The following is a 23,612-nucleotide window of genomic DNA, read 5'->3' as shown; positions in this document are numbered from 1 at the left end:
CTACAAAGAACTTACACAAATTTACAAGAAAAAATCAAACAACCCCATCAAAATTTGGCAAAGGATATGAACAGGCACTTCTCAAAAGAAGACATTTATGCAGACTGGATTATGTTCTCCCTTATTCTATAAATAGTATTCTGTTATAGAGACAAGTTGAAATAGATCTCAAATTGTTGCCATTGTCACAGCTGTAACTTGTGACTCATGTGTAAAGAACCATTACAAGCTGGACTCTAAGAGTGATCGATATAGCTTTCACCTCTGATAGACACTAGCCAGAATCTCTTCCATTATGGTTACCATCGAAGAGAGGTACAAGGACAGAAATCAAACAACAATGATACACTACCTTTCGCTAAATATAATGAATAGACTAGGGAAGTATTCTTAATAATAAATAATTTATTAGTTAGAACATATAAGTGAATACAGAAGACATTTAAAAGTAAAAATACAAAGGAATAATTTTATTCATGCAGTGCTTTCATAAAAGGTGAGTATAAACTCAGTCCATGAGCATGTAAAGTGAAATGAGCTGGCTGGCTGGAGAGGGACAGGGTGCCAGAGACTACTAGCCAGTCAGGGTCACAGCTGTATTGGTCGATTGCTGGGTTCCTGTTGGCTTGGTCTGGATCATGTTATTTCTGGTGTTGGATTTCCTGTCCATGCTCCTGACCACATCTCTCACCCACGTGGCTTGTGGATCAGCACAGACTTTTAGGCCACGTTTGGTAATAAAACTGTAAGGCGAGGAAAAGACAGACGAAGTTAGCCACATTCTCAAAGCCTCAGGGTCAGGAGTTAAGATCAGAGCAGACATGAAGAGATCTTGTGCAGAAATTACTGCAAGAAATAGTCTTTCAGAGCCATGAGATCATAAATGAGCACCCTTCTTCTGCCATCTATTTTAACATAAAGGAGAAATATCTGCAAGTAGTATCCAGCCCCTTTGTTCACTATAATTCACAGGCTCCTTTTCTCATCCATGTCACCAAATGTTGTAACAAAAAGACATTTGAGGCCATCTAGTTCCATTATTACATAACCTCTTCCTTTTCAAATTTGAAAATACTCATCTTATTTTTTTAAAAAAAGGTGATTTTTACATTTTCATTCTTTAGAGCAAAGCTTGCAATTATGTATCGGGAAGAGTTATTACTTCTAAAAATGAGATTCTGGTAGAAGAAAGGGACCATGTAGGTTGTGCATTGACTCATTTTCTTGAAATATGGCAACTGATAAAGTATGGGACTCTGCCTAACTCAACCCTAAGGTCCCCCAACTCCAGTGAGGCTTGCAGGGAAACCCTGACATGGGCCAGCCATCTCTAAACCCAGACCTCAGAGCTGTGCACAGTATTCAACAGACTCTTCCACTAAGCCAAATAGAGGAGGACTTCTATTCTTTCTTTGGCAGCCTAATTTCTGCAATAATTGCTATTCGGTTGGGCTGCAGAAAGACATGGTTGATAAGGAAAACTAAAGAGGTTTTTGGTTAAGTTGAGGTGTTCCTCCATGCTGACCTACTTTTCCTGAGGAGGGCAGCGTTTCTGTAGAGTGTATTTCTATACCTCTAGATATCCACCCAGCCCAACTTCTGAGAAGGCAAACTCACATTACTGCTCTCAAGGAGCCTTCTGTGATGGTGTAGGTCTTGATTCTGCTAACTGGCAGTCGCTGGGTAGTGAGGCTCACACAGGTCCTCTTATCTGAGACTTCACTCCCTACACCTGGTGAGGAAAAAAAAAACAACAGACAATTAAAAATAAAGAAATTATCCAGATCACAGGAACAATCATCTGTTAAATTACTCTGAGAATGTTGTAAGAATATAAGGCCATTTGCTTTCTGAGGGAAGAGATGACTGATAGGCATCATGAATCTCTTGCCCATCATAGATTCTTAGTAAATATTTGACTAATTTAAAAACTCAATCAATAGAATTGTTTCAGGAATTTCATGCTGAGAGAAAATAACAAGATGTTATCCTGTCTCTGTGTATATTTTCACTTAGACATTTGGGACGGCTAGCAAATGCCCCAGTGACACGCATTCATTCATTTATACAATGGTGCCTGTTGTGTCCCACATGTTTTATTAAGACAGACATTATCCCTGTTTTCATAGAGCATATCTTCTCATGAGAGAGCCAGGCAACAGACAGGTAAACAGAAAAGATCATTTCAAATAGTGTAACATGTTACAGTACCATAAGTGAGATGACAGAGTAATGCGTGAAGAGTACTCTAGGCAAGGCAACATTCAGTGGGGGAAGGAAACATGCTTTTGACTGAGTAAATAAAGGTGTTCTCCTTTTTAAATGGTCAAATTTCCCTCTCTGTCAGCTGCCTAAGATGCTGAAAAGAAAGAAGGCCAAACGAAAGAAGGTGGCCCAGTCCCTGCCGTCGTGAGGAAGCAGGAGGCTAAGAAAGTGATGAAACCGCTGTGTGAGAAAAGCCCTAAGAGTTTTCTTAGGCAGGCATTGGACAGGACATCCAGCCCAAAAGGAACCTCCACTGCTTTGTGAAATGGCCCCGCTATATCTGGTTCCAGCTGCAAAGAGCTATCCTCTATAAGCAGCTGAAAGTGCCTTCTGCCATTAACCAGTTCACCCAGGCCTTAGACCCCTAAACAGCTACTCAGCCACTTAAGCTGATCCACAAGTACTGACCAGAGACAAAGCAAGAGAAGAAGCAGAGACTGTTGGCCCAGGCTGAGAAGAAAGCTGCTAGCAAAGGGGTTGTCCCCACTAGGAAATCACCTGTTCTTTGAGCAGGGGTTAACATCATCACCACCTTGCTGGAAAACAAGAAGTCTCAGCTGGTAGTGATTGCACATGGTGTGGACCCCATCAAGCTGGTTATCTTTCTGCCTGTCCTGTGTCCTAAAATGGGGGTCCCTTATTGCATTATCAAGGGGAAGGAAGGCAAGACTGGGACATCCAGTCCACAGCAAGCACTACTGTCGCCTTCACACAGGTTTTGTATTGAAAACATTGATTTGCTCCAGAACATACATCCTCTGGTGCATCCCCACATTGTAACTGAACTCTCTAAGATTTTGATAATTTATCAAACTATATATTAAATTGGCAAAACCTACAAATGCATTTATAATCATCACCTCTAATCCATAGCTAACATTAATCAAAAAATTACTGTTTGTAAGGAAATCTGATGTTATTAAATAAACCATAATATTTATTTAATCTTAATCTCAGGTGATCATGTCTCTTATTCTATTCAGTTTATACATAAATAAGCACAGGCCCTGAGTGGTTAAGAAATTTACCTGAAATTACCCAATTAGGAAAAGTAGGAGCCCAGATACTAATCAAATTCTCCCTGTTTTGGAAGTTTACGAAGCCCTCTACAGTCAAAATCATCATTCCTTTCTTGCACATGGGAAGTTTAAGGCTCCCCTGGGGAAAGCAGTTTAGTCCAGTCAGAACCTGAGTCAAACCCAAAATGTGTGCCCACCTGCCTTGCCTCCCTGTTCTTTATCTCACAGACAGCTTCTCCACTTACCTTCCACAATGTATGCAGTGAGACAGCAGATGCCAAGGAGGGCCAGGATGAGAAGTCTCATGGCTGAGGTCCTGCTGAGCTGTGCAGGGAGAGTGAGGATCGGGCTCTTTGAAGACCTCTTTTATGCCTCCAATGGTCAGTGCACTTCCTGTGGTGAGACGGGGCTTTCGAGGTGGGTGTAGGATCATGGAAAGTCTTTGCAATACTGATGCTTTTATTTTTCTTAAAAAAAAAATGTCCTTTTCCCTGTTCATACTAACCTAACACCTTGTGGCCTTTACCCCTTTGTCTGTGGTTAATGTGTCAATTAAACCAAATGCATGCATAAAAGAAAATGTGGTTGTGTTGTCTCCTGCCACCAGCCTGAATTCAGATCTTCCACCGTAGACATGCCTGAAGGCTGTTCACTGCCATGGCCCACCACGGAAACTGTAAAGGAAATGAGGTGGGGTGGTCACTGTGTTCCATCCCACCTCATGTGACATCCAGTGTGACATGAGGCTTTCACAACCATGGATCATGAGTCCCTGATGCCACCCTTTGACTCTCTCAGGAGGGGAAGAGAGGCTGCTGCCACACTGAGCTTCTCGATCCTTTGCTTTCTTTTTTCTCATTTTTCTCCTCCACCTTTATTCAAGTCACCCCCCTTTCTTCACCCCATCTCCCCAGGTATCCAAGAAACAATTAAATAACTGTTTAAGCATGTCTACATGCATATGTTTGCTTTATTACAACTTAACATACACATTTATAGAAGCTTTTGAAAAGCTATGCTGTACCAATTTATTTCAAATTAAAAAAGACATAAAATTATAATCTTACCATCTGACAGTTTTCATTTTCAGTATTTTTCCAGTGAATCTGTATTGGCATACATGTGTTCTCATAATTGTGGTAATTTTAAATGCTGTTTTAACACCAATTTAAATATCTTCCCATTTTTTTAGCCTTCATATTTCTACTTCGAGTAAATATATACACATACACATTAAACCATTTTCTTATAACTTATTATAAAGATCAGAACTATAAGGTCGATTTCATTAATATACACTGAATTACTTCCCTTTAATAACCTGGAGTAGGATTACTGGGCAAAATGATATGATCATCTTTATAGCTCTTATTATATATTGCCATATAGTCTCCCAAAATGTAATTTTGATTTGCAATGCTCCCAGTAGAATTTAAATATACTGATTGCACTGGAACTTTTCTGCCACTGAGTTTGTTGTGTGGTGGTTGTTCTTTATTTTACATAGGTATCTATAAAATGTATTTATTAAATATATGTGTAGTTAAAGGTCCTTTGCTATTAGGAATATGAAAATAAATTCCTATGTTTTCATAAAAAGTATAGGTTAACCTCTAAGAGACTTCCCACTAATCGCATTTGATTTTTCACCCAGACTTCATTCTAAACTTCAAATTGGCTCTTTAATGATCTCTACCTTACTACACAATCACTCCTTGAACACTGGACACATCTTCTATTCAAACTGCTTCTCCTCATATTAGTCCTTAGCATGGAGCAATGTGTTCTCTTCCATCTAATTTCCAAATACTGATATATAGGGATCATCTTAGACTCATTGCTATCCACCTACATGTCATTCTCAACCAAACTGGACTAAGTATACCTTCTAGGTAGTTCTTTGAGATGTGTCCTCCTTTCTTCCCACACTGCTCAAATGTTAGGCCAATTGCAGTGGACTAACTGTTTTCCCAGACCACGGCCTCCTCTCAGTCTGTTCTCTGCAGCTTTGCCAGGGTAATCACTGTAAAGCCTCAATCTAATCATGCCATTTCCCTACTGACAACCTCTTTGCTAATTCCAATGCCTGCAGGATGTATTTCAAATCTTTCATTGTGATATATAAGAATGCTCAAGATCTAGTACTGCTTTCCTTTCAGACTCACCTTCCACCATTCACTCACACACTCCCAAACCTTAACAAACACATACATGTGCAGCCAACCCAATGGGCCAGCCTCTTTTATGCTCCTCACATGTTTCCTTTAAGTGGAATACCCATGACAGCTCCCTACATAGTTACTTGTAAACTCCTCCTCTCTGTATAAGTTTTCCTGAATTTTTTTGATAAAATTAAGTTGTGCCACCCCTTTATGCTCTCTTAGAACTTTGTTCTGTTCTCATGGCTGTTCTGCAACTAATCTCATTGTGTTCTCCTACTCAATTACATTCCTGCGTCTCCCACTAGATGGCAGGCTCTTTGAGAGTAGGAGATTCCCTTGTTATCTCTGGATCCCTGGCACTTGCAGAAAGCCTGTTATGTAATAATTGCTCAACAATTAGTTTTTAAGTAAATGAATTATTTTTAAAACGCCAAAATTACAATGATTGTGCATTAAGTGAAAGATGACCATCTAAAAACATAAAGCCATGCTTCATGACATTGGGCTAAGCAAATAAAGGAAACAAAGGCAAAAACGGACATATAGAACTACATCTAACTAAAAAGCTTCTGCACAGCAAAGGAAATAATCAACAGAGGTAGAAGACCGCTTATGAAATGGGAGAAAATATTTACAAACTATACATCTGATAAGGAATTAATATGCAAAATATATGAAGAACTCAAGGAACTCATTAACAAGAAAACAACACAATTTAAAAATGGGCAAAAGAGTGTAAAAACATGCCAAATTATAAAGACCACCGATGCTAGGAAGAAACTGCGTCAACTATCAAGCAAAATAACCAGCTAACGTCATAATGACAGTATCAAATTCACACATAACAATATTAACCTTAAATGTAAATGGCATAATACTCCAATTAAAAGACACAGACTGGCAAATTGGATAAAGAGTCAAGACACATCAGTGTGCTGTATTCAGGAGACCCATCTCACGTGCAGAGACACACATAGGATCAAAATAAAGGATGGAGGAAGATCTACCAAGCAAATGGAAAACAAAAAAAAGCAGGGGTTGCAATCCTAGTCTCTGATAAAACAGACTTTAAACCCACAATGATCAAAAGAGACAAAGAAGGCCATTACATAATGGTAAAGGGATCAATTCAACAAAAAGAGCTAACTATCCTAAATATATATGCACCCAATCCAGGAGCACACAGATTCAAAAAGCAAGTCCTCAGAGACCTACAAGGAGATTTAGACTCCCACACAGTAATAATGGGAGACTTTAACATCCCACTGTCAACATTAGACAGATCAACGAGACAGAAAGTTAATAAGGAAATCCAGGAATTGAACTCAGCTCTGCACCAAGTGGACCTAATAGATATCTACAGAACCCTCCACCCTAAATCAGCAGAATATACATTCCTCTCAGCACCACATCGCACTTATTCCAAAATTGACCACATAATTGGAAGTAAAGCACTCCTCAGCAAATGTAAAAGAACAGAAATTATAACAAACTGTCTCTCAGACCACAGTGCAATCAAACTAGAACTCAGGATTAAGAAACTCACTCAAAACCACTCAACTACATGGAAACTGAACAACCTGCTCCTGAATGACTACTGGGTACATAACGAAATGAAGGCAGAAATAAAGATGTTCTTTGAAACCAATGAGAACAAAGAAACAACATACCAGAATCTCTGGGACACATTTAAAAAAGTGTGTATAGGGAAATTTATAACACTAAATGCCCATAAGAGAAAGCAGGAAAGATCTAAAATTGACCCCCTAACATCACAATTAAAAGAAATAGAGAAGCAAGAGCAAACACATTCAAATGCCAGCAGAAGGCAAGAAATAACAAGATCAGAGCAGAACTGAAGGAGATAGAGACATAAAAATCCCTTCAAAAATCAATGAATCCAGGAGCTGTTTTTTTGAAAAGATCAACAAAACTGATAGACTGCTAGCAAGACCAATAAAGAAGAAAAGAGAGAAGAATCAAATAGATGCAATAAAAAATGATAAAGGGGATATCACCACTGATCCCACAGAAATACAAACTACCATCAGGTAATAATATAAACACCTCTATGCAAATAAACTAGAAAATCTAGAAGAAATGGATAAATTCCTTGACACATACACCCTCCCAAGACTAAACCAGGAAGAAGTTGAATCCCTGAATAGACTAATAATAGACTCTGAAATTGAGGCAATAATCAATAGCCTACCAATCAAAAAAAGTCCAGGACCAGAGGGATTCACAGCCGAATTCTACCAGAGGTACAAGGAGGAGCTGGTACCATTCCTTCTGAAACTATTCCAATCAATAGAAAAAGAGGGAATCCTTCCTAACTCATTTTATGAGGCCAGCATCATCCTGATACCAAAGCCTGGCACAGACACAACAAAAAAAGAGAATTTTAGACCAATATCCCTGATGAACATCGATGCAAAAATCCTCAATAAAATACTGGCAAACTGAATCTAGCAGCACATCAAAAAGCTTATCCACCACAATCAAATTGGCTTCATCCCTGGGATGCAAGGCTGGTTCAACACACGCAAATCAATAAAAGTAATCCAGCATATAAACAGAACCAAAGAAAAAAACGACATGATTATCTCAATAGAGGCAGAAAAGACCTTCGACAAAATTCAACAGCACTTCATGCTAAAAACTCTCAATAAACTAGGTATTGATGGGACGTATCTCAAAATAATCAGAGCTATTTATGACAAACCCATAGCCGATATCATCCTGAATGGGCAAAAACTGGAAACATTCCCTTTGAAAACTGGCACAAGACAGGGATGCCCTCTCTCACCACTCCTATTTAACATAGTGTTGGAAGTTCTGGCCAGGGCAATCAGGCTGGAGAAAGAAATAAAGGGTATTCAATTAGGAAAAGAGGAAATCAAATTGTCCCTGTTTGCAGATGACATGATTGTATATCTAGAAAACCCCATTGTCTCAGCCCAAATTCTCCTTAAGTTGATAAGCAACTTCAGCAAAGTCTCAGGATACAAAATCAATGTGCAAAAAATCACAAGCATTCCTCTACACCAATAACAGACTAACAGAAAACCAAATCATGAGTGAACTGTCATTCACAATTGCTTCAAAGATAAAAAAATACCTAGGAATCCAACTTACAAGGGATGTGAAGGACCTCTTCCAGGAGAACTACAAACCACTGCTCAACGAAATAAAAGAGGACACAAACAAATGGAAGCACATTCCATGCTCATGGATAGGAAGAATCAATATCATGAAAATGGCCATACTGCCCAAGGTAATTTACAGATTCAATGCCATCCCCATCAAGCTACCAATGACTTTCTTCACAAAATTGGAAAAAACTACTTTAAAGTTCATATGGAAACAAAAAACAGCCCACATTGCCAAGACAATCCGAAGCCAAAAGAACAAAGTTGGAGGCATCACACTCCCTGACTTCAAACTATACTACAGTGCTACAGTAACCAAAACAGCATGGCGTTGGTACCAAAACAGCATGGCACTGGTACCAAAACAGAGATATAGACCAGTGGAACAGAACAGAACCCTCAGAAATAATACCACACATCTACAACCATCTGATCTTTGACAAACCTGACAAAAACAAGAAATGGGGAAAGGATTCCCTATTTAATAAATGGTGCTGGGAAAACTGGCTAGCCATATGTAGAAAGCTGAAGCTGGATTCCTTCCTTACACCTTATGCAAAAATTAATTCAAGTTGGATTAAAGACTTAAATGTTAGACCTAAAACCATAAAAACCCTAGAAGAAAACCTAGGCAATACCATTCAGGACATAGGCATGGGCAAAGACTTCATGACTAAGACACCAAAAGCAATGACAACAGAAGCCAAAATAGACAAATGGGATGTAATTAAACTAAAGAGCTTCTGCACAGCAAAAGAACCATCAGAGTGAACAGGCATCCTACAGAATGGGAGAAAATTTTTACAATCTACCCATCTGACAAAGGGCTAATATCCAGAATCTACAAAGAACTTAAACAAATTTACAAGAAAAAATCAAGCAGCCCCATCAAAAAGTGGGCAAAGGAGATGAACAGACACTTCTCAAAAGAAGACATTTATGCAGCCAACAGACACACGAAAAAATGCTCATCATCACTGGCCATCAGAGAAATGCAAATCAAAACCACAATGAGATACCATCTCACACCAGTTAGAATGGCAATCATTAAAAAGTCAGGAAACAACAGGTGCTGGAGAGGATGTGGAGAAATAAGAACACTTTTACACTGTTGGTGGGACTGTAAACTAGTTCAACCATTGTGGAAGACAGTGTGGCAATTTCTGAAGGATCTAGAACTAGAAATACCATTTGACCCAGGCATCCCGTTACTGCATATATACCCAATGGATTATAAATCATGCTGCTAAAAGACACATTCACACGTATGTTTATTGCGGCACTATTCACAATAGCAAAGACTTGGAGCCAACCCAAATGTCCATCAATGATAGACTGGATTAAGAAAATGTGGCACATATACACCATGGAATACTATGCAGCCATAAAAAATGATGAGTTCATGTCCTTTGTAGGGACATGGATGAAGGTGGAAACCATCATTCTCAGCAAACTATCGCAAGGACAGAAAACCAAACACCGCGTGTTCTCACTCATAGGTGGGAATTGAACAATGAGAACACTTGGACACAGGGTGGGGAACATCACACACCAGGGCCTGTCGTGTGGTGGGGGTAGGAGGGAGGGATAGCATTAGTAGATATACCTAATATAAATGACGAGTTAATGGGTGCAGCACACCAACATGGCACGTGTATACATATATAACAAACCTGCACATTGTGCACATGTACCCTAGAACTTAAAGTATAATTTAAAAAAAAAATAGCAACACCTTTCTTCCAGGTGCTCACATCAAAAGCCTTGGTCTCATCCAAGCCTTGATCTCATCCTAGCCTTGGTCTCTCCTCATTGTCTAACAGTCTATACCAAGATTGTCAGCAAATCATGTCAGTTCTACCTTCAAAATAAACCAGCGTTTGAGCCTTCCTATTGAGCTCTCTGGTTCAATAGGAGGTAATACCCTCCTAAGTGGTATTCCTGTGTCTATCTTAGCCCTCTGCAATCTACTATTAGCACAGCAGCCAGATAAACCAGTTGAAGTATAGGTCAGATTGCATTACACCTCCTCACACATTTTCCCAATGTCTTCATTTCTCACTCAGAGCAAAAGCCAAAGTCTTATCAACAATCTATAAGAGCTAGAATGGCCTTGCTCCCCGTCATCTCTCTGACTTCATTTTTTACCCCTCCTCTCCTTTGATTTCTCAAACCACCTACTTTGGACATCTTGACTATTTCTTGAATACATCTGGCACATTTTTGCCTCAAGGCCTTTGAACTTGCTGTTTCCTTTGCATTCCTGGAGTGCTCCTCCTCTAGATAGCTGTGTGGCTAACTCCTCCATTCTCTCTAGTTCTTTTCTCTAAAGTCATCTTCTCAGTGATGCCTGTTTTCCAGCTACCCTATCTAAAATCTCAATTACCCCCTCCCCATTATCTCATCCTCCCCCTCCATCCTTTATTTTTTCTCCTTAATATGTAATAACATCCTGGTTTATAATATACTTGCATAAGTATAATAAATTTTACTTATATAATCCTTTGGATTAACTTTCCTTTCCATCAGAATGTTTGCTTCATGAATTCAAAGATTTAGATTGTTTTGTTCACTCTTGTAGCCCTGGTTCTTAGAAATAATGGCTGACATGTTGTAGACCTCAATAAATATTTGTTTCATACATGAATTAAACTAAATGTAGACAAAGATAAATGATTTCTTAGAACTCAATCCTACCATTGTTCCTTCTAAACATACATTTAAAAAGAATTCTTTCATCCTTTCGAGTGGAATAATTTTTATCATTCTTAGCCAAACACTGTTGTAATCTTTAGTCACCAGAATTTTCAAATATTGACAAATGACAGCATTAGTGTTACCTAACCGTACCGTATTTTAATCAGTCACTTATTGAGTACCCATTTCTTTCCTAGAACTGGGTATTTGCTGAATTGTTACTGGAATGGAGATATTTGGAAACAAACAGCTCTCTTATTTACCAACTGTGTGATGACCCCATGCAATCATAAATCTCTGGGCCTCAGTTTTTTCCTCCTTAAATAGAGACAAAAACACACACCCCTCCCAGTTGTTGAAAGCTGTATGAAACTTCAGTCTATGCATACTTTCACCACAAGAAAAACAACTTCATTAGAAATAATAATTTTTCTGGTATTAACATAAATTTTACCACATATGCTTTTGCAAACATTACAGATATTGCTGCCCATTATTGCCTGCTGGGTGGGTAGAGAAAGTAGTGTACTTGTAAGGGAAGATTAGAACAGAGGCATATTATTTTAACATGCAAGAGAAGCCTTAACTGACTCTACATACTTGCAGAGCCACTAACAACAATAACAATTTACCCTTTACAATATTTTACTGCATACAAAGCACTTTCTCATGTCTTATTTCATTTTGAAATCATATTTGGTAGGCAGGATTTATATGATCTCTTCCATTTTTTAGAGGGGAAATTGAGTCCTCATTTAAGTGACTTGTCTGAGATGATGCAGTGGGTCAGTGGTGCAGCTAAGACTTTATTTCTGATTCCTTGAATAACTCTCTTTGGAGTATCTGATGCTCCTGTATTAGTAATTCTGTCAGCTGGGTGAGAGTCTAACAACAATTCACTTTACTGGCATCTACTCATTGAAGTATTGGTGTTTTGGCCAGAGTTCAAGATTTCATATCCTTCAAAACACCCTCTTTATTATTTTGGAGAGGTCCTCTGAGGCCAATGGAGAAATGCAGAAAACAACACAGAAGTCTGAGCTCTTTTTTGACATCCTCTTAGGTACCTGGTAGGATGACAGAATGTCCATGCTTCATGAGTGTCCAAAGAAGAAGCAGAGCCTTGAAATAGAAAATAACAGATCAACAGTTCCTCTTCAAGAGTCTATTATGTGCCTGACCCTAAAGGGAGACAGGCTGGATTGGAGCTCTAATTTTAGTTGAATGGCTAACAGCCTCATCTAGTTCTCTTAACTACTGTTTAAATTCATTACTACAATGCTTAATCTCCCCAGCAGACTTCAGGTCCCCCAGACACATTGAGGTTAAAATTCACATGTGTTGGTTTACAAGGCGAAGTCCTTTGCTGTCTGGCTTCTTCCTACCTTTGCTATCTTAGAGCTCACACCAAATCAGCTTGCCCCATTATTATCCAGGCACTTGATTTCTTCATCCTCTCGACGTCATTAGACTTTGCCTTTGCCAGGAATACTGAGGCACCCTTTCTTCCTCCTTTGTCTGGCTAATCTCTACTCATCCTTTAAGACTGGTCTGAGTCACCAATCCTCTGTAATTCCTTCTCTTCCATCCTGCCCTTACCCACTGGGAGAGATGCCCCTTCTCTGTGGTCCCACAAAACTCTTTGCTTTTTTCAAATACTGCATTATTACTTTATGTTGTAGCTGCTTTCTTGACTCACCCTCTGTCCCCAGTGCTGTCACTGGGTATGGAATTGTTAGATGCTCAATAAGGCATCTTTTGGATGAATGAATGAAATATGAGTGAATGTTGTCAAATATGAAGCAATGATTGGCAAATCAATTTTATTTTATTTTTTATTATTTATTCTTATTTTTTGAGATGGAGTCTCACTCTGTCACCCAGGCTGGAGTGCAGTGGCGCGATCTTGGCTCATTGCAACCTCCGCCTCCCAGGTTCAAGTGATTCTCGTGCCTTAGCTTCCCAAGTAGCAGGAATTATAGGCACACAGCACCATGCCTGGCGAATTTTTTTGTGGCAAAGCAATTTTAATTGCCTACACAGCCTATGATATAAAAGATGAAACTCAGCATACAATGAATATTCAGACGTATGACCTCAACTCTCAGTTTGGCTCTTATGTCCCTCCTGACCTTTGGACTTGATAGAGTTTAAGTCTTAGCTGGCCTGACACCAAGAATGTGACAAGAACCCTCTCTCGTAGAATGGAGCTATGACATGTGTCCACAGCAGTGTCACACAAAGGCTATGTGAAACAGCAGCTATTGTGAGTATGTGGGTGTCAGAGGCAATAGTTTGCTTTTTCCACATGTACCCCACAGAATAGAGTACACAGAGCACACACTGAATTAAAATGCTGGAACCCTGCCTCAGATGGGGAAGTTTCATGAAGAGAGAATCAAAATGTGAGCCTCATGTGGTGGCGAATGGAGCAAAGGTCAGCTTTTCCACTCATACAGTAGCTCACTCAGACCACCGATTTCTCTCTCATGGCCTGTCCCAAGCAGATGGGCCCCTCTCCAGGCGGCTGGCTAGGTGGGTGCACTGGTGGTCCTACACGCAGGGGAATATCCAGCTCAGAACCTTAGAGTCACCCATGGAAAGTTTAGTGAGTAAGATTTTAAGTCAGAAAGCAGCAAAGGGTGAGAAACTTGGGGGCCAAGAGGCAGGTCAGAGACTTCCTCCTCTGTCTTTAGCTCTCCTCCCCTCAGTGCTCTCAAAATAGAAATTATTTCTCACCTGCTCCACTGCCTGCTCCCAACCTCAGCTTCAGGGTGGTCTACCACAGACATTTTGTCCTGACTGACAGCAGAGAAATCACCAACATTTCTGCTGCCAGGCATCAAGCAGAGGAAGATTCAGTCTGGGCCAGGTCCCACCACCCCCTAAAATCATTTTGATCTTTGGCTGGCCAGAGTGAGGAAGCAATGAGGTTGACGAGGGAGCTCTGGAAAAGACACATTGCCTCTTGCCTCTTGTGGGTCTGAATGTAAGCAGGGGAAAAAGACATTGAACATCTGGAAACTTAGCTTGGGAGATCTTTGAGTATGGAAATGAATTGTCTTCTATACCTCTGAGCCTGCCACTGGCATAATCCCTGGCATCAAGTGGTCATTCAAAAATGATGATTACATCATTGAATAAAGGAAAGCGGGGAGATGGGATTATTCCCAAGAAGGTAACTAGGTGCTTGTTAGCTCAGGGGAGCAGAGAGGAGATAATTTTCTTTTTGTATTTTTTTTCTAAGGGGTCAAAGAAGAAGCAGGAATGCTCAATTATCTCCTGTAAATAACAACAAGGAGCTTGCAGCATGAGAAAATGTCTAACTGCTTTGTAGATGCCATTTAACTCTAGGGACAAGCTATTTTAAGTCATGATTAAGCCCTAACTTGGCTAGGGGGTAACTTCTTCAAGGGCTGCTGGCTTGGGTACTGAGTAATAGTCTCATTTATTACCCACGGGCAGGACAACTGCACTCACAGATGGAGTAGACCATCCTAACCACGGTTTGACTTGGGGGAAGGGTGATTCAGGCAGAGGAAACAGCATGTGAGAAGACCCCGAAGTATGACAAAGCAGTGTCTTAGAAGTGGCTTAATAAATGAGGAAGAAGCAATGAAACTTAGCCAGTAGTACTAGAAGTTCTAAGCAAAGTGAGAAATGTAGTAATTATTTCCATTTCGCCTAGTTTGATGGAATCATGGATTAACATTTAGGGTTAAGTATCTGCAAATCAGACCTTGGGTTTAGGGTTAAAGCTTTTGAGGCCACCTCCACTCTGCCCCTGCACCCTTCCTTGCCCTCACCCTTCAAAACATTACAGACAAGGTATTGTCACTTTTGATTCTTTCTGGAATAAACAAATCTCCAGATTGCCTCAATTTTATTGACGGAAGGAAAGGGGGAGTTTGCTTTAACATTGGCTGTCTGTTACTTGCTGAATCTGATGATCTCAATTTGAGTTTCAGAATGTGCCCTCTTGGTCCTCCTTGCTTTGTTTTCATTTTTGCTTGTGCGTTTGTTTGGTCTTTGATAAGTTACTTTTATCGGACACCTATTGTTTGTCTGCTTGGTTCTCCTTCCAATTTTCTGAAAACTACCGCTTCTACCATCCTATACAAATGTTTACCCCTGTGCCCTGGGAATGTTGAGTGGGGCTTGAGAGATTCCAGTTTCAGTCTGGCTGGGACTTTGAACAGAGAACATGGAAACCAGGGTGGCTGTGATGTCCCACATGTTCTGTTGTGAGGTAAAGAAAGCTATCCTGCCGTGAGGGAACGTGAGATGGAGAGTGAGGCCCCCTGGGGTCTCTGAAAGCCTCCAACCCTGCATTCAGATTGTTCTCTGGGCCTGGGTGCATCTCTGCCCATGGCATTTATGAGCTTCCTTTTGATAATCCAGGGTATCCAGTATTTTATCTGGAGACCCTGGTTGGAGGAGACCTCAAAGGAATTCAATACAATTTTGATACAGAAATATGCTTTGCAGATCTGGTTCCTGTCCCACACTCCACTTCCACATTCCCTCCTCAAATAGAAACAAATCATATAGGAACAGACTCTTCCTGGCTAGGATGTTGTTTTCAAAAACCAAACCTCAAACGCAAAAGATGAAAAGTTTAAGTTTCCTGGTAAATCAGGAAAAACTCCCATTCAGGTGTCCAGTTATTTAAGCAAAAGAAATTGTTTTGTTCTCCCTTTACTGAACTAAGTTACTAATTTTCCTCAAGTAACATTACTCTAAAGTATTCTTTTAAGAACTTACATTCTTACATACTTAAGATTTTGCATAATATTAACACTATATTGATAACATGAACCAATAAATATTGAGTGCTTAATACATGCCAGGAACTCCTCTAAGTATTTTGCATGTGCTAACTAATTTGATTTTTGCAGCAGCCTCATCTGGTTTCTTATTATTTCCATTTTATATATATAAGGAAGCTGAGGCACAGAGAGGTTAAATGCATTAAGTAGCTTGCTGGAGGTCACACACTAAGTGATCAAATGGAAATGAACATGGCAGTTTGGTTCCAGAGCCAGGGCTCTAAACCACAGCAGATTACTCTTAGAGATAGATATTCCACACATAAACAAAATCACATTAAATTAAAAGAGTTTACATTGAGTGTTCTGAGGTCTGAAACTGCATATCTGGTTCTACAACTTTCATAGAGTTCCTGATTTTAACTGCTTGGGTAAATGGCTGCACATCATGGCCTCTCCTGAAAGTCATTAGCTTCCATGTAACACCTAGCGTGAGAAGTTACTAAAGGGGATTAGTCTGTTGGCTAGATCATTCTTCTCTGTAGTTTTCTCACATTCATTCTAGACTGATCTGGTAGATCATATAAATGACAAGTAATCACTTTCCAATAGTTGAAGAGCAGTCTGCCTTCCTGGGGTGCTCTTTGCCTTGGTCCAAACACTTTCAGGTTTTTCAACCATTGCTTTGAGCTATCAGGAATAATCCAATCACGTTTGAGTTCTGTGATTGTGCATGGATATTATCTCCTTGGGCATAAACCTGTCTATAGAAATTTTCTTATCATAAAACTTTAGTCTATGTTCAAATAAAAAATATAGCCTTTTACGGGATACCAAAAAAAATCCTTCTTCGTGGGCCTTTGGAAAGGAAATTCTGTCCTTGTAATTTCCCACGGTGATTCTAAGTGCATGGTCTTTTTCATAGCAATTATTGGCAATGAACAGTAAAAATGGTAAAAATATTTTCTTTTATATTTTAAGCCTGCTACAGTTTTAAAGAGTTTAAGTATAGGGCTTTATTGTGAAAGCAAATCATTAAATCCCCATGTTTATCTTCTGCATGCCGGATGAGGGTGTATCCCTAATTCTTTCCCTGTTTGTCTTTCCCAATTTCCCCTTTGAAAGGCAAACCTTTAAACTGAACAGACATTTTGAACTTCTACTTGCATAGCCTAGCACCAGAACTTATGGAAACATGTGAGGGAGCAGATAAACTAAGACAAGGAACCTGGCTTACCTGATCACTGATGTTACCGAGGACAAGCAGTGGCTGGAGAAAGTTTGGTACATGTGACTAAGATTAGCCTCTGAGGAATGTCTGATGGTGGTCGGAGTGTAAGGACTAATGGTTTTGAAAGCATTCATCACCATTGGTGATGAAATTTCACTGCAGTTTTGGTTACTTTCAATAAACCACGTAGACTCACTGTGGCTTCCCTTAATGTGATGTAGCTAACATTCAGCACAGTACATACAAGCAAGACCATGCATTAAGGGTAGTGTGGTGTGTGTGTGTGTGTGTGTGTGTGTGTGTGTGTGTATCTATGTGTGCATACATGACAGAGAGAAAGAGAGAGAAAGAGAGAGAGAGAGAGAATGGAAACTGGTAAAAAAAAAAAACAGCAGTGGTTTAATTTGTCTTCCACATACTCTGTCTACAGCATCCCTGCTGTTCTCTTAGGGTAAGCCAGTCTTCAGCAATAGTACCAGTGCTGTTAGTAGGGTCACTTCTACCATGATTTTGTGCTACTTTATACAAAGCAAACCCAGACTTGTTTTTAGTCCTTTTTATTGAGATGTATTCTGTTTATATAATGATATTCATGAAAATCAATAGATACCATTTATTTAACCCAGAAGTCGTACTTCTTGGAATTTGTCTAAATAAATGATTGGAGAAGTGCAAAAAGATATATGGGAAAGGATATTCTTTGTAGTCTTTTTCATACCTTCTTTCCACTGTGGAAATTACCTGTTTATCAATAGGTGTATAGTTAAATAAACTTTGTTACATGCTTTTAAGAGAATTTTTTGTGGCCATTAAAAATGATATAGTTCAATTTTCAGACCTGGAATATGCTCATGTTTTCATGTAAAAAGAAAATAGGCTAAGTAACAGTGTATATAGTTCATTCTTATTTTTGACATCTATCCATCTGTAACTAAATGGGTAGGAAGTATTCTGGAAAGGTAAATACCAAAATGCTGGCAATAATGATCTCTGTACAGTGGAATTATAGATGATTTCAACTTCATTTTTGATTATCTGTTTTTCAAATATTTTTATGTAATTAATAATCATTAAATTGCTTATATAATGAGGAAAAAGTAAAATTATTTTTCACAGAAGTAAATAGACCAATAATTGTCTTTGTTTCTAGTAATACCACTTTCTCAGTGAAACTATCTGCAAGTAACTGAAACATAAAAGAAATTCAACAATATGTAGTTCAAACATATAGCTTCTATGGATCCACTTTGGCCACAAGATATACTGATTTCTTCTTTTGTTTGGATATGATACTATTACAAAATTATTGTTTTTAAGTCATACAGCTGCTACTATTCAAAAATTTGGCTCACTCATGCTTAAAACCCCTGTGTTGCCTGAAAATATTTAATTATTTTCCCTGTTGTTAACCATTGTTCCTAAGCTGGTACATCCAATTAGATAGAGAGCCTTACCTTGTCTTTTAGGCACTTTGGAATAAAAGGATCAACCCATGTTTAGCAGAGAGCAACTGTAAAAAGCATCAATTGAGAACCCACTATAATCTGTTAAATTCTTTTGATTAATATCACTTACTTTTACAAAATAACCCAATGAGACAGAAATTATCCCCATTTTCAGAAGAATAAATATAGATTTTGGAAAGCTGGTTGACTGCTAGCATTATAGAGTTAGCCATTGGTAAAGCCAAGACTTAGACCTAGCTCTTTTGACTTTAGTTACCATTTATTTTCTCATTTCCATAATGCTTCAAGAGGAGTAATAAAGAAATTAATACATTTGGCAACTTCCTATCAGAAGCATATCTATGCTGTCTATAGAGATCATTCTTTCGGTCTGAGTTTTTAGTTGCAAACAATGAAAGAGGCTTTAATCAGGAATAATTCTCAAATCATATTTTGTCTACAGGTGTATCCTCACAGCACCCATCAGAGGCACAAGCTTGAATTTTAGATACTGCATGGGTCATACTCACTAGGACCCCTGCTATGGTGACTTCTGAAAACTCAGTGACTACAGCAATCAAGACAGTGAGGTATTGGTGAAACAACAGACAAATAGATTGGTCGAACAAAACAGAGAGCTCAGAAATTGACCCACACAAATATGGTCAACTGGTCTTTGACAAAGAAGTAAAGGTAATTCAATAGTCTTTTCAACAAATGGTTCTGAAACAAGACATCAACATAAAATAAATTTAGAAACAGATCTTTTACCTCTTACAAAAATGAACTCAAAATGCATCATAGGCCTAAATGTAAAATACAAAACTATTAAACACCTAGAAGATAACATAGGAAAAAATCTAGATGTGTTTGGGTTTGGAGATGGTTCTTTAGATATGTCACCAAATGCACTATATACATGAAAAAAAAGTTGACACATTGGACTTCATTAAAATTAAATATTTTTGTTCTGTGAAAGACACTGTCAAGAGAATGAGAAGTAAGCTACAGAGTGGGAGAAATATTTTCAAAAGATATATCTGAAAAAGGACTTGTTACCCCAAATATAGAAGGAACTCTTAAAGCTCAGCGATAAGAAAACAAACAACCTGATTAAACAACCAGGGTAAAAAATCTGAACAGACACCTAACCAAAGAAGATATACACATGACAAATAAGCATATGAAAAGATAGTCTACATTATACCTCATTAGGGAATTGCAAATTAAAATAACCACCACTCCACACCTATTAGAATGGATAACATCTAAAACACTGACAACACTAAAAGCTGATGAGGATGTAGAGCAACATGAACTTTCATTCATTGTTGCTGGGGATGTAAAATGGCACAGCCACTTTGGAAGACAGTCTGGCAGTTTCTCATAAAGCTAAACATGGTCTTGTCATATGATTCATAAATTGTGTTCCTTGGTATTTACCCAAAAGAGTTATGTCCACAGAAAAAACTTGTCTCCACACAAAAACCTACATACATACATTTATAGCAGCTTTGTTCATAATTGCCAAAATTTGGAAGCAACCAAGATGTTCTTCAATAGGTAAATATATAAACTGTGGTATATTCACACAACTGAATATTTTTCAATGCCAAAAAGAAACAAGCCATGAAAAAACATGGAAGAACCTTAAAGGTATATTACTAAGTGAAAGAAGCAATCAGAATAGGCAAAACTATGGAGGCAGTAAAAAGATCAGTGGTTACTGGAGGCTTGGTGGGAGAGAGGGAGGAGAAGTAGGTGAGGTGCAGGTGATTTTTAGGGTAGTGAAACCATTCTGTATCAATACTAAGAGGGTAATACATGTCATTATACATTTGTCAAAACCCATAGAATCTACAGCCCAAAGAGTGAGCCCTAATGTAAACTAGGGGCTTTGAGTTACAATAATGTGTCAATGTCATTTAATCAGTTGTAACAAATGCACCACTCTGGTAAGGGATGCTGATAGTGAGTAAGGCTATGAGTGTATATGAGCTGAATGGGTATATGGGAAATCTCTGTACTTTTGCTCAATTTTGCTGTGGACCTAAACTGCTCTTAAAGATAAGGTCTATTAGTTAAAAACCAAACAAGCAAACAAACTCCACGACTCTTGTCAACAACCATATAGCTTTCCCCAAAAATGAATTTCATGTGGAGTCTTCTTTCTCTTTGATCTCTTCCAAATCCAAGCTTGTAGAGATGGTTTAATTGGTTCAGTCTACGTCATATGCCAAGGGTAAGTTGAAAATGGAGTTCTGGATTCTACGTTGATGAAAAGGGCTATCATATGGGAACTTCCATACACATCGGAAGCCAGACAGTCACTATTGTGGCAAATGTCCACCATAGACACTAATGTAGAAAGAGAAAAAAAACCTCTACATTAATATTTTTCAATAACTAATTCCGTTACAGGCACAAAAGCCTAATGATTAATTAACTTTTTTTTCCATTGGAAGGGAATTAAGGTCTTCTCTATTTTGCTATTTGCTTTCTTTGATTTCTATGTGTTCACTTTTTCTGGGGGTGGGAGTGGGGATTCTTGCAGAAATGCCTTAAGTACACCTATAAATTTTTCCAACTGCTTTTGATACATTTACTTCTAGGAACTGTTTATTAAAAGAGTTAGCATTTTCCCCCCCTAACACTTTAAGCACAAAATAAGTAAAGTTTACGTATTTATTAAACTTCTTTCATGTCTGTTATACAAAGGCAATTGCCTTTAACAAGATTATTTTGGCTGTCTGTTTCTGAAAAAAACACAGATGCTGGAGAAATATTCAAAGACTTTGTTAAACGTTAGGATTATGAACTAATTATATCAGTTGAAGGATGATTTCACCTTTGGCTTTTACAATAAACTCAGACATTAATGGACTTGGCGATTCTAATAGGAAATAAGGATAGAAAGATTAAGGAAATTTCTACAGCAGGAACAATATAAAAGACAAAAAGAAAGGAGAAGGAACAAGAACATAAAAAAGGGCAGGCTCTGAGAGAGTAGAGGTCAATGCAGTTGTGGCAACTGTCATCATCACTATAGACTCCGGTTGAGACTCAAAGTAAAAATAATCATGATCATAAAGAGAAGAGGAAGTCCTATAAATAGCAAAATTAAAAGAAATTCGAAAAACCAAAAATCCTAACCCATGCTATTAAAATTGGGCAAAGGACTTGAATAGACATTTCTCAAAGGAAGATATACAAATTACTAATAGATGTATAATAAGACAATCAATATTATTAACATTGGGGAAATTCAAATAAAAACCACAGTGAGGTATCATGTCACACCTGTTAGGATGTCTATGATCAAGAAAAAATAGACAACGAGTGCTGACGAGGATGTGAAGAAATTGGAACCCTTTTACACTGTTGGTTAAAATGTAAAATTGTGTAGCTGTTACGGAAAACAATACAAGATTCCTCAAAAAATTAAAAATTTAAAAATTTAAATTAAAAAGAGAAATACCACATGATTCAGTAATCCCACATTTGGGTATGTATCCAAAAGAATTGAAATCAGGATTTTGAAGAGATACTTGGATTCCCATGTTCATTGCAGCATTATTTACAATAGGCAAGATAGAGAACAACCTAAATGTCCATTGATAGATGAGTGAATAAAGAAAATGTAGCATTTATGTACAATAGAATATTATCCAGACTTAAAAAAGAATGAAATCTTGACATAAGCAGCAATATAGATGAACTTAGAGAACACTGTGCTAAGTAAAATAAGCGGACACAGAAGGACAAATGCTGCATGACTCCACCAACAGGAAGTATCTAAAATGGTCAAACTCACGGAAACAGACAGTAGAATGGTGGTTGCCAGGGTCTTAGCAGGAGAGGAAAGAAGAGTCATTGTTCAACAGGTATAAAGTTTCAGCTATGTGTTTGTTTGCTTAATTGAAGATCAGTTGGTTGTAAGTATTTGGGTTTATTTCTGGGTTTTCTATTCTGTTCCATTGGTCTATGTGCCTATTTTTATACCAGTACCATGCTGTTTTGGTGACTATGGGCTAGTTTGAAGTCAGGTAGTGTGATGCCTCCAGATTTGTTCTTTTTGTTTAGTCTTGTTTTGGCTATGCAGGCTCTTTTTTGGTTCCATGTGAATTTTAGGATTGTTTTTTTCTAGTTCTGTGAAAAATTATGGTGGTATTTTTATGGAAATTGCATTGAATTTGTAGATTGCTTTTGGCAGTATGGTCATTTTCACAATATTGATTCTACACATCCATGAGCATGGGATGTGTTTCCATTTGTTTGTGTCATCTATGATTTCTTTCAGCAGTGTTTTGTAGTTTTCCTTGTAGAGGTCTTTCATCTCGATTAGGTATGTTCTTAAGTATTTTATTTTATTTTTGCAGGTATTGTAAAAGGGGTTGAGTTTTTGATTTGATTCTCAGCTTGGTTGCTGTTGGTGTGTAGCAGAGCTACTGATTTGTGTACATTAATTTTGTATCCTGAAACTTGGCTGAATTCATTTATCAGTTCTAGGAGCTTTTTGGAGGAGTCTTTAGGGTTTTCTAAGTATACAATCATATCATCAGGACACCCTATTTAACAAATGGTGCTGGGATAATTGGCAAGCCACATGTAGGAGAATGAAAGTGGATCCTCATCTCTCACCTTATACAAAATCAACTCAAGATGGATCAAGGACTTAAATCTAAGACCTGAAACTATAAAAATTCTAGCAGATAACATCGGAAAAATGCTTCTAGACATTGGCTTAGGCAAAGACTTCATGGCAAAGAACCCAAAAGCAAATGCAACAGAACAATGATAAATAGGCGGGACTTAATTAAACTAAAGAGCTTCTGCACAGCAAAAGAAACAGCAGAGTAAACAGACAACCCA

At 38.3% G+C, this 23,612-nt stretch overlaps 1 protein-coding gene and 1 pseudogene across 1 annotated transcript; one reads left to right on the top strand and one right to left on the bottom strand.

The window, feature by feature from the left end:
- Positions 1-389: 389 nt before the first annotated feature.
- On the bottom strand, positions 390-3,937 carry LOC101143893 (lymphotactin). The gene is made up of 4 exons (XM_004027858.4): positions 3,790-3,937; positions 3,530-3,677; positions 1,618-1,732; positions 390-743 (listed from the first exon to the last, which is right to left on the bottom strand). Exons 2-4 carry the CDS (start codon positions 3,588-3,590, stop codon positions 575-577), a joined length of 345 nt encoding a protein of 114 aa, XP_004027907.3. The 5' UTR covers positions 3,591-3,677; positions 3,790-3,937; the 3' UTR covers positions 390-574.
- LOC134759335 (large ribosomal subunit protein eL8-like) lies at positions 1,938-3,534 on the top strand (annotated as a pseudogene).
- Positions 3,938-23,612: the final 19,675 nt, after the last annotated feature.

Source organism: Gorilla gorilla, chromosome 1 (assembly GCF_029281585.2).
Source record: "Gorilla gorilla gorilla isolate KB3781 chromosome 1, NHGRI_mGorGor1-v2.1_pri, whole genome shotgun sequence".
In the NCBI taxonomy this organism is placed as follows: Eukaryota; Metazoa; Chordata; class Mammalia; order Primates; family Hominidae; genus Gorilla; species Gorilla gorilla.
This window is presented reverse-complemented; position numbering and strand designations above follow the sequence as displayed.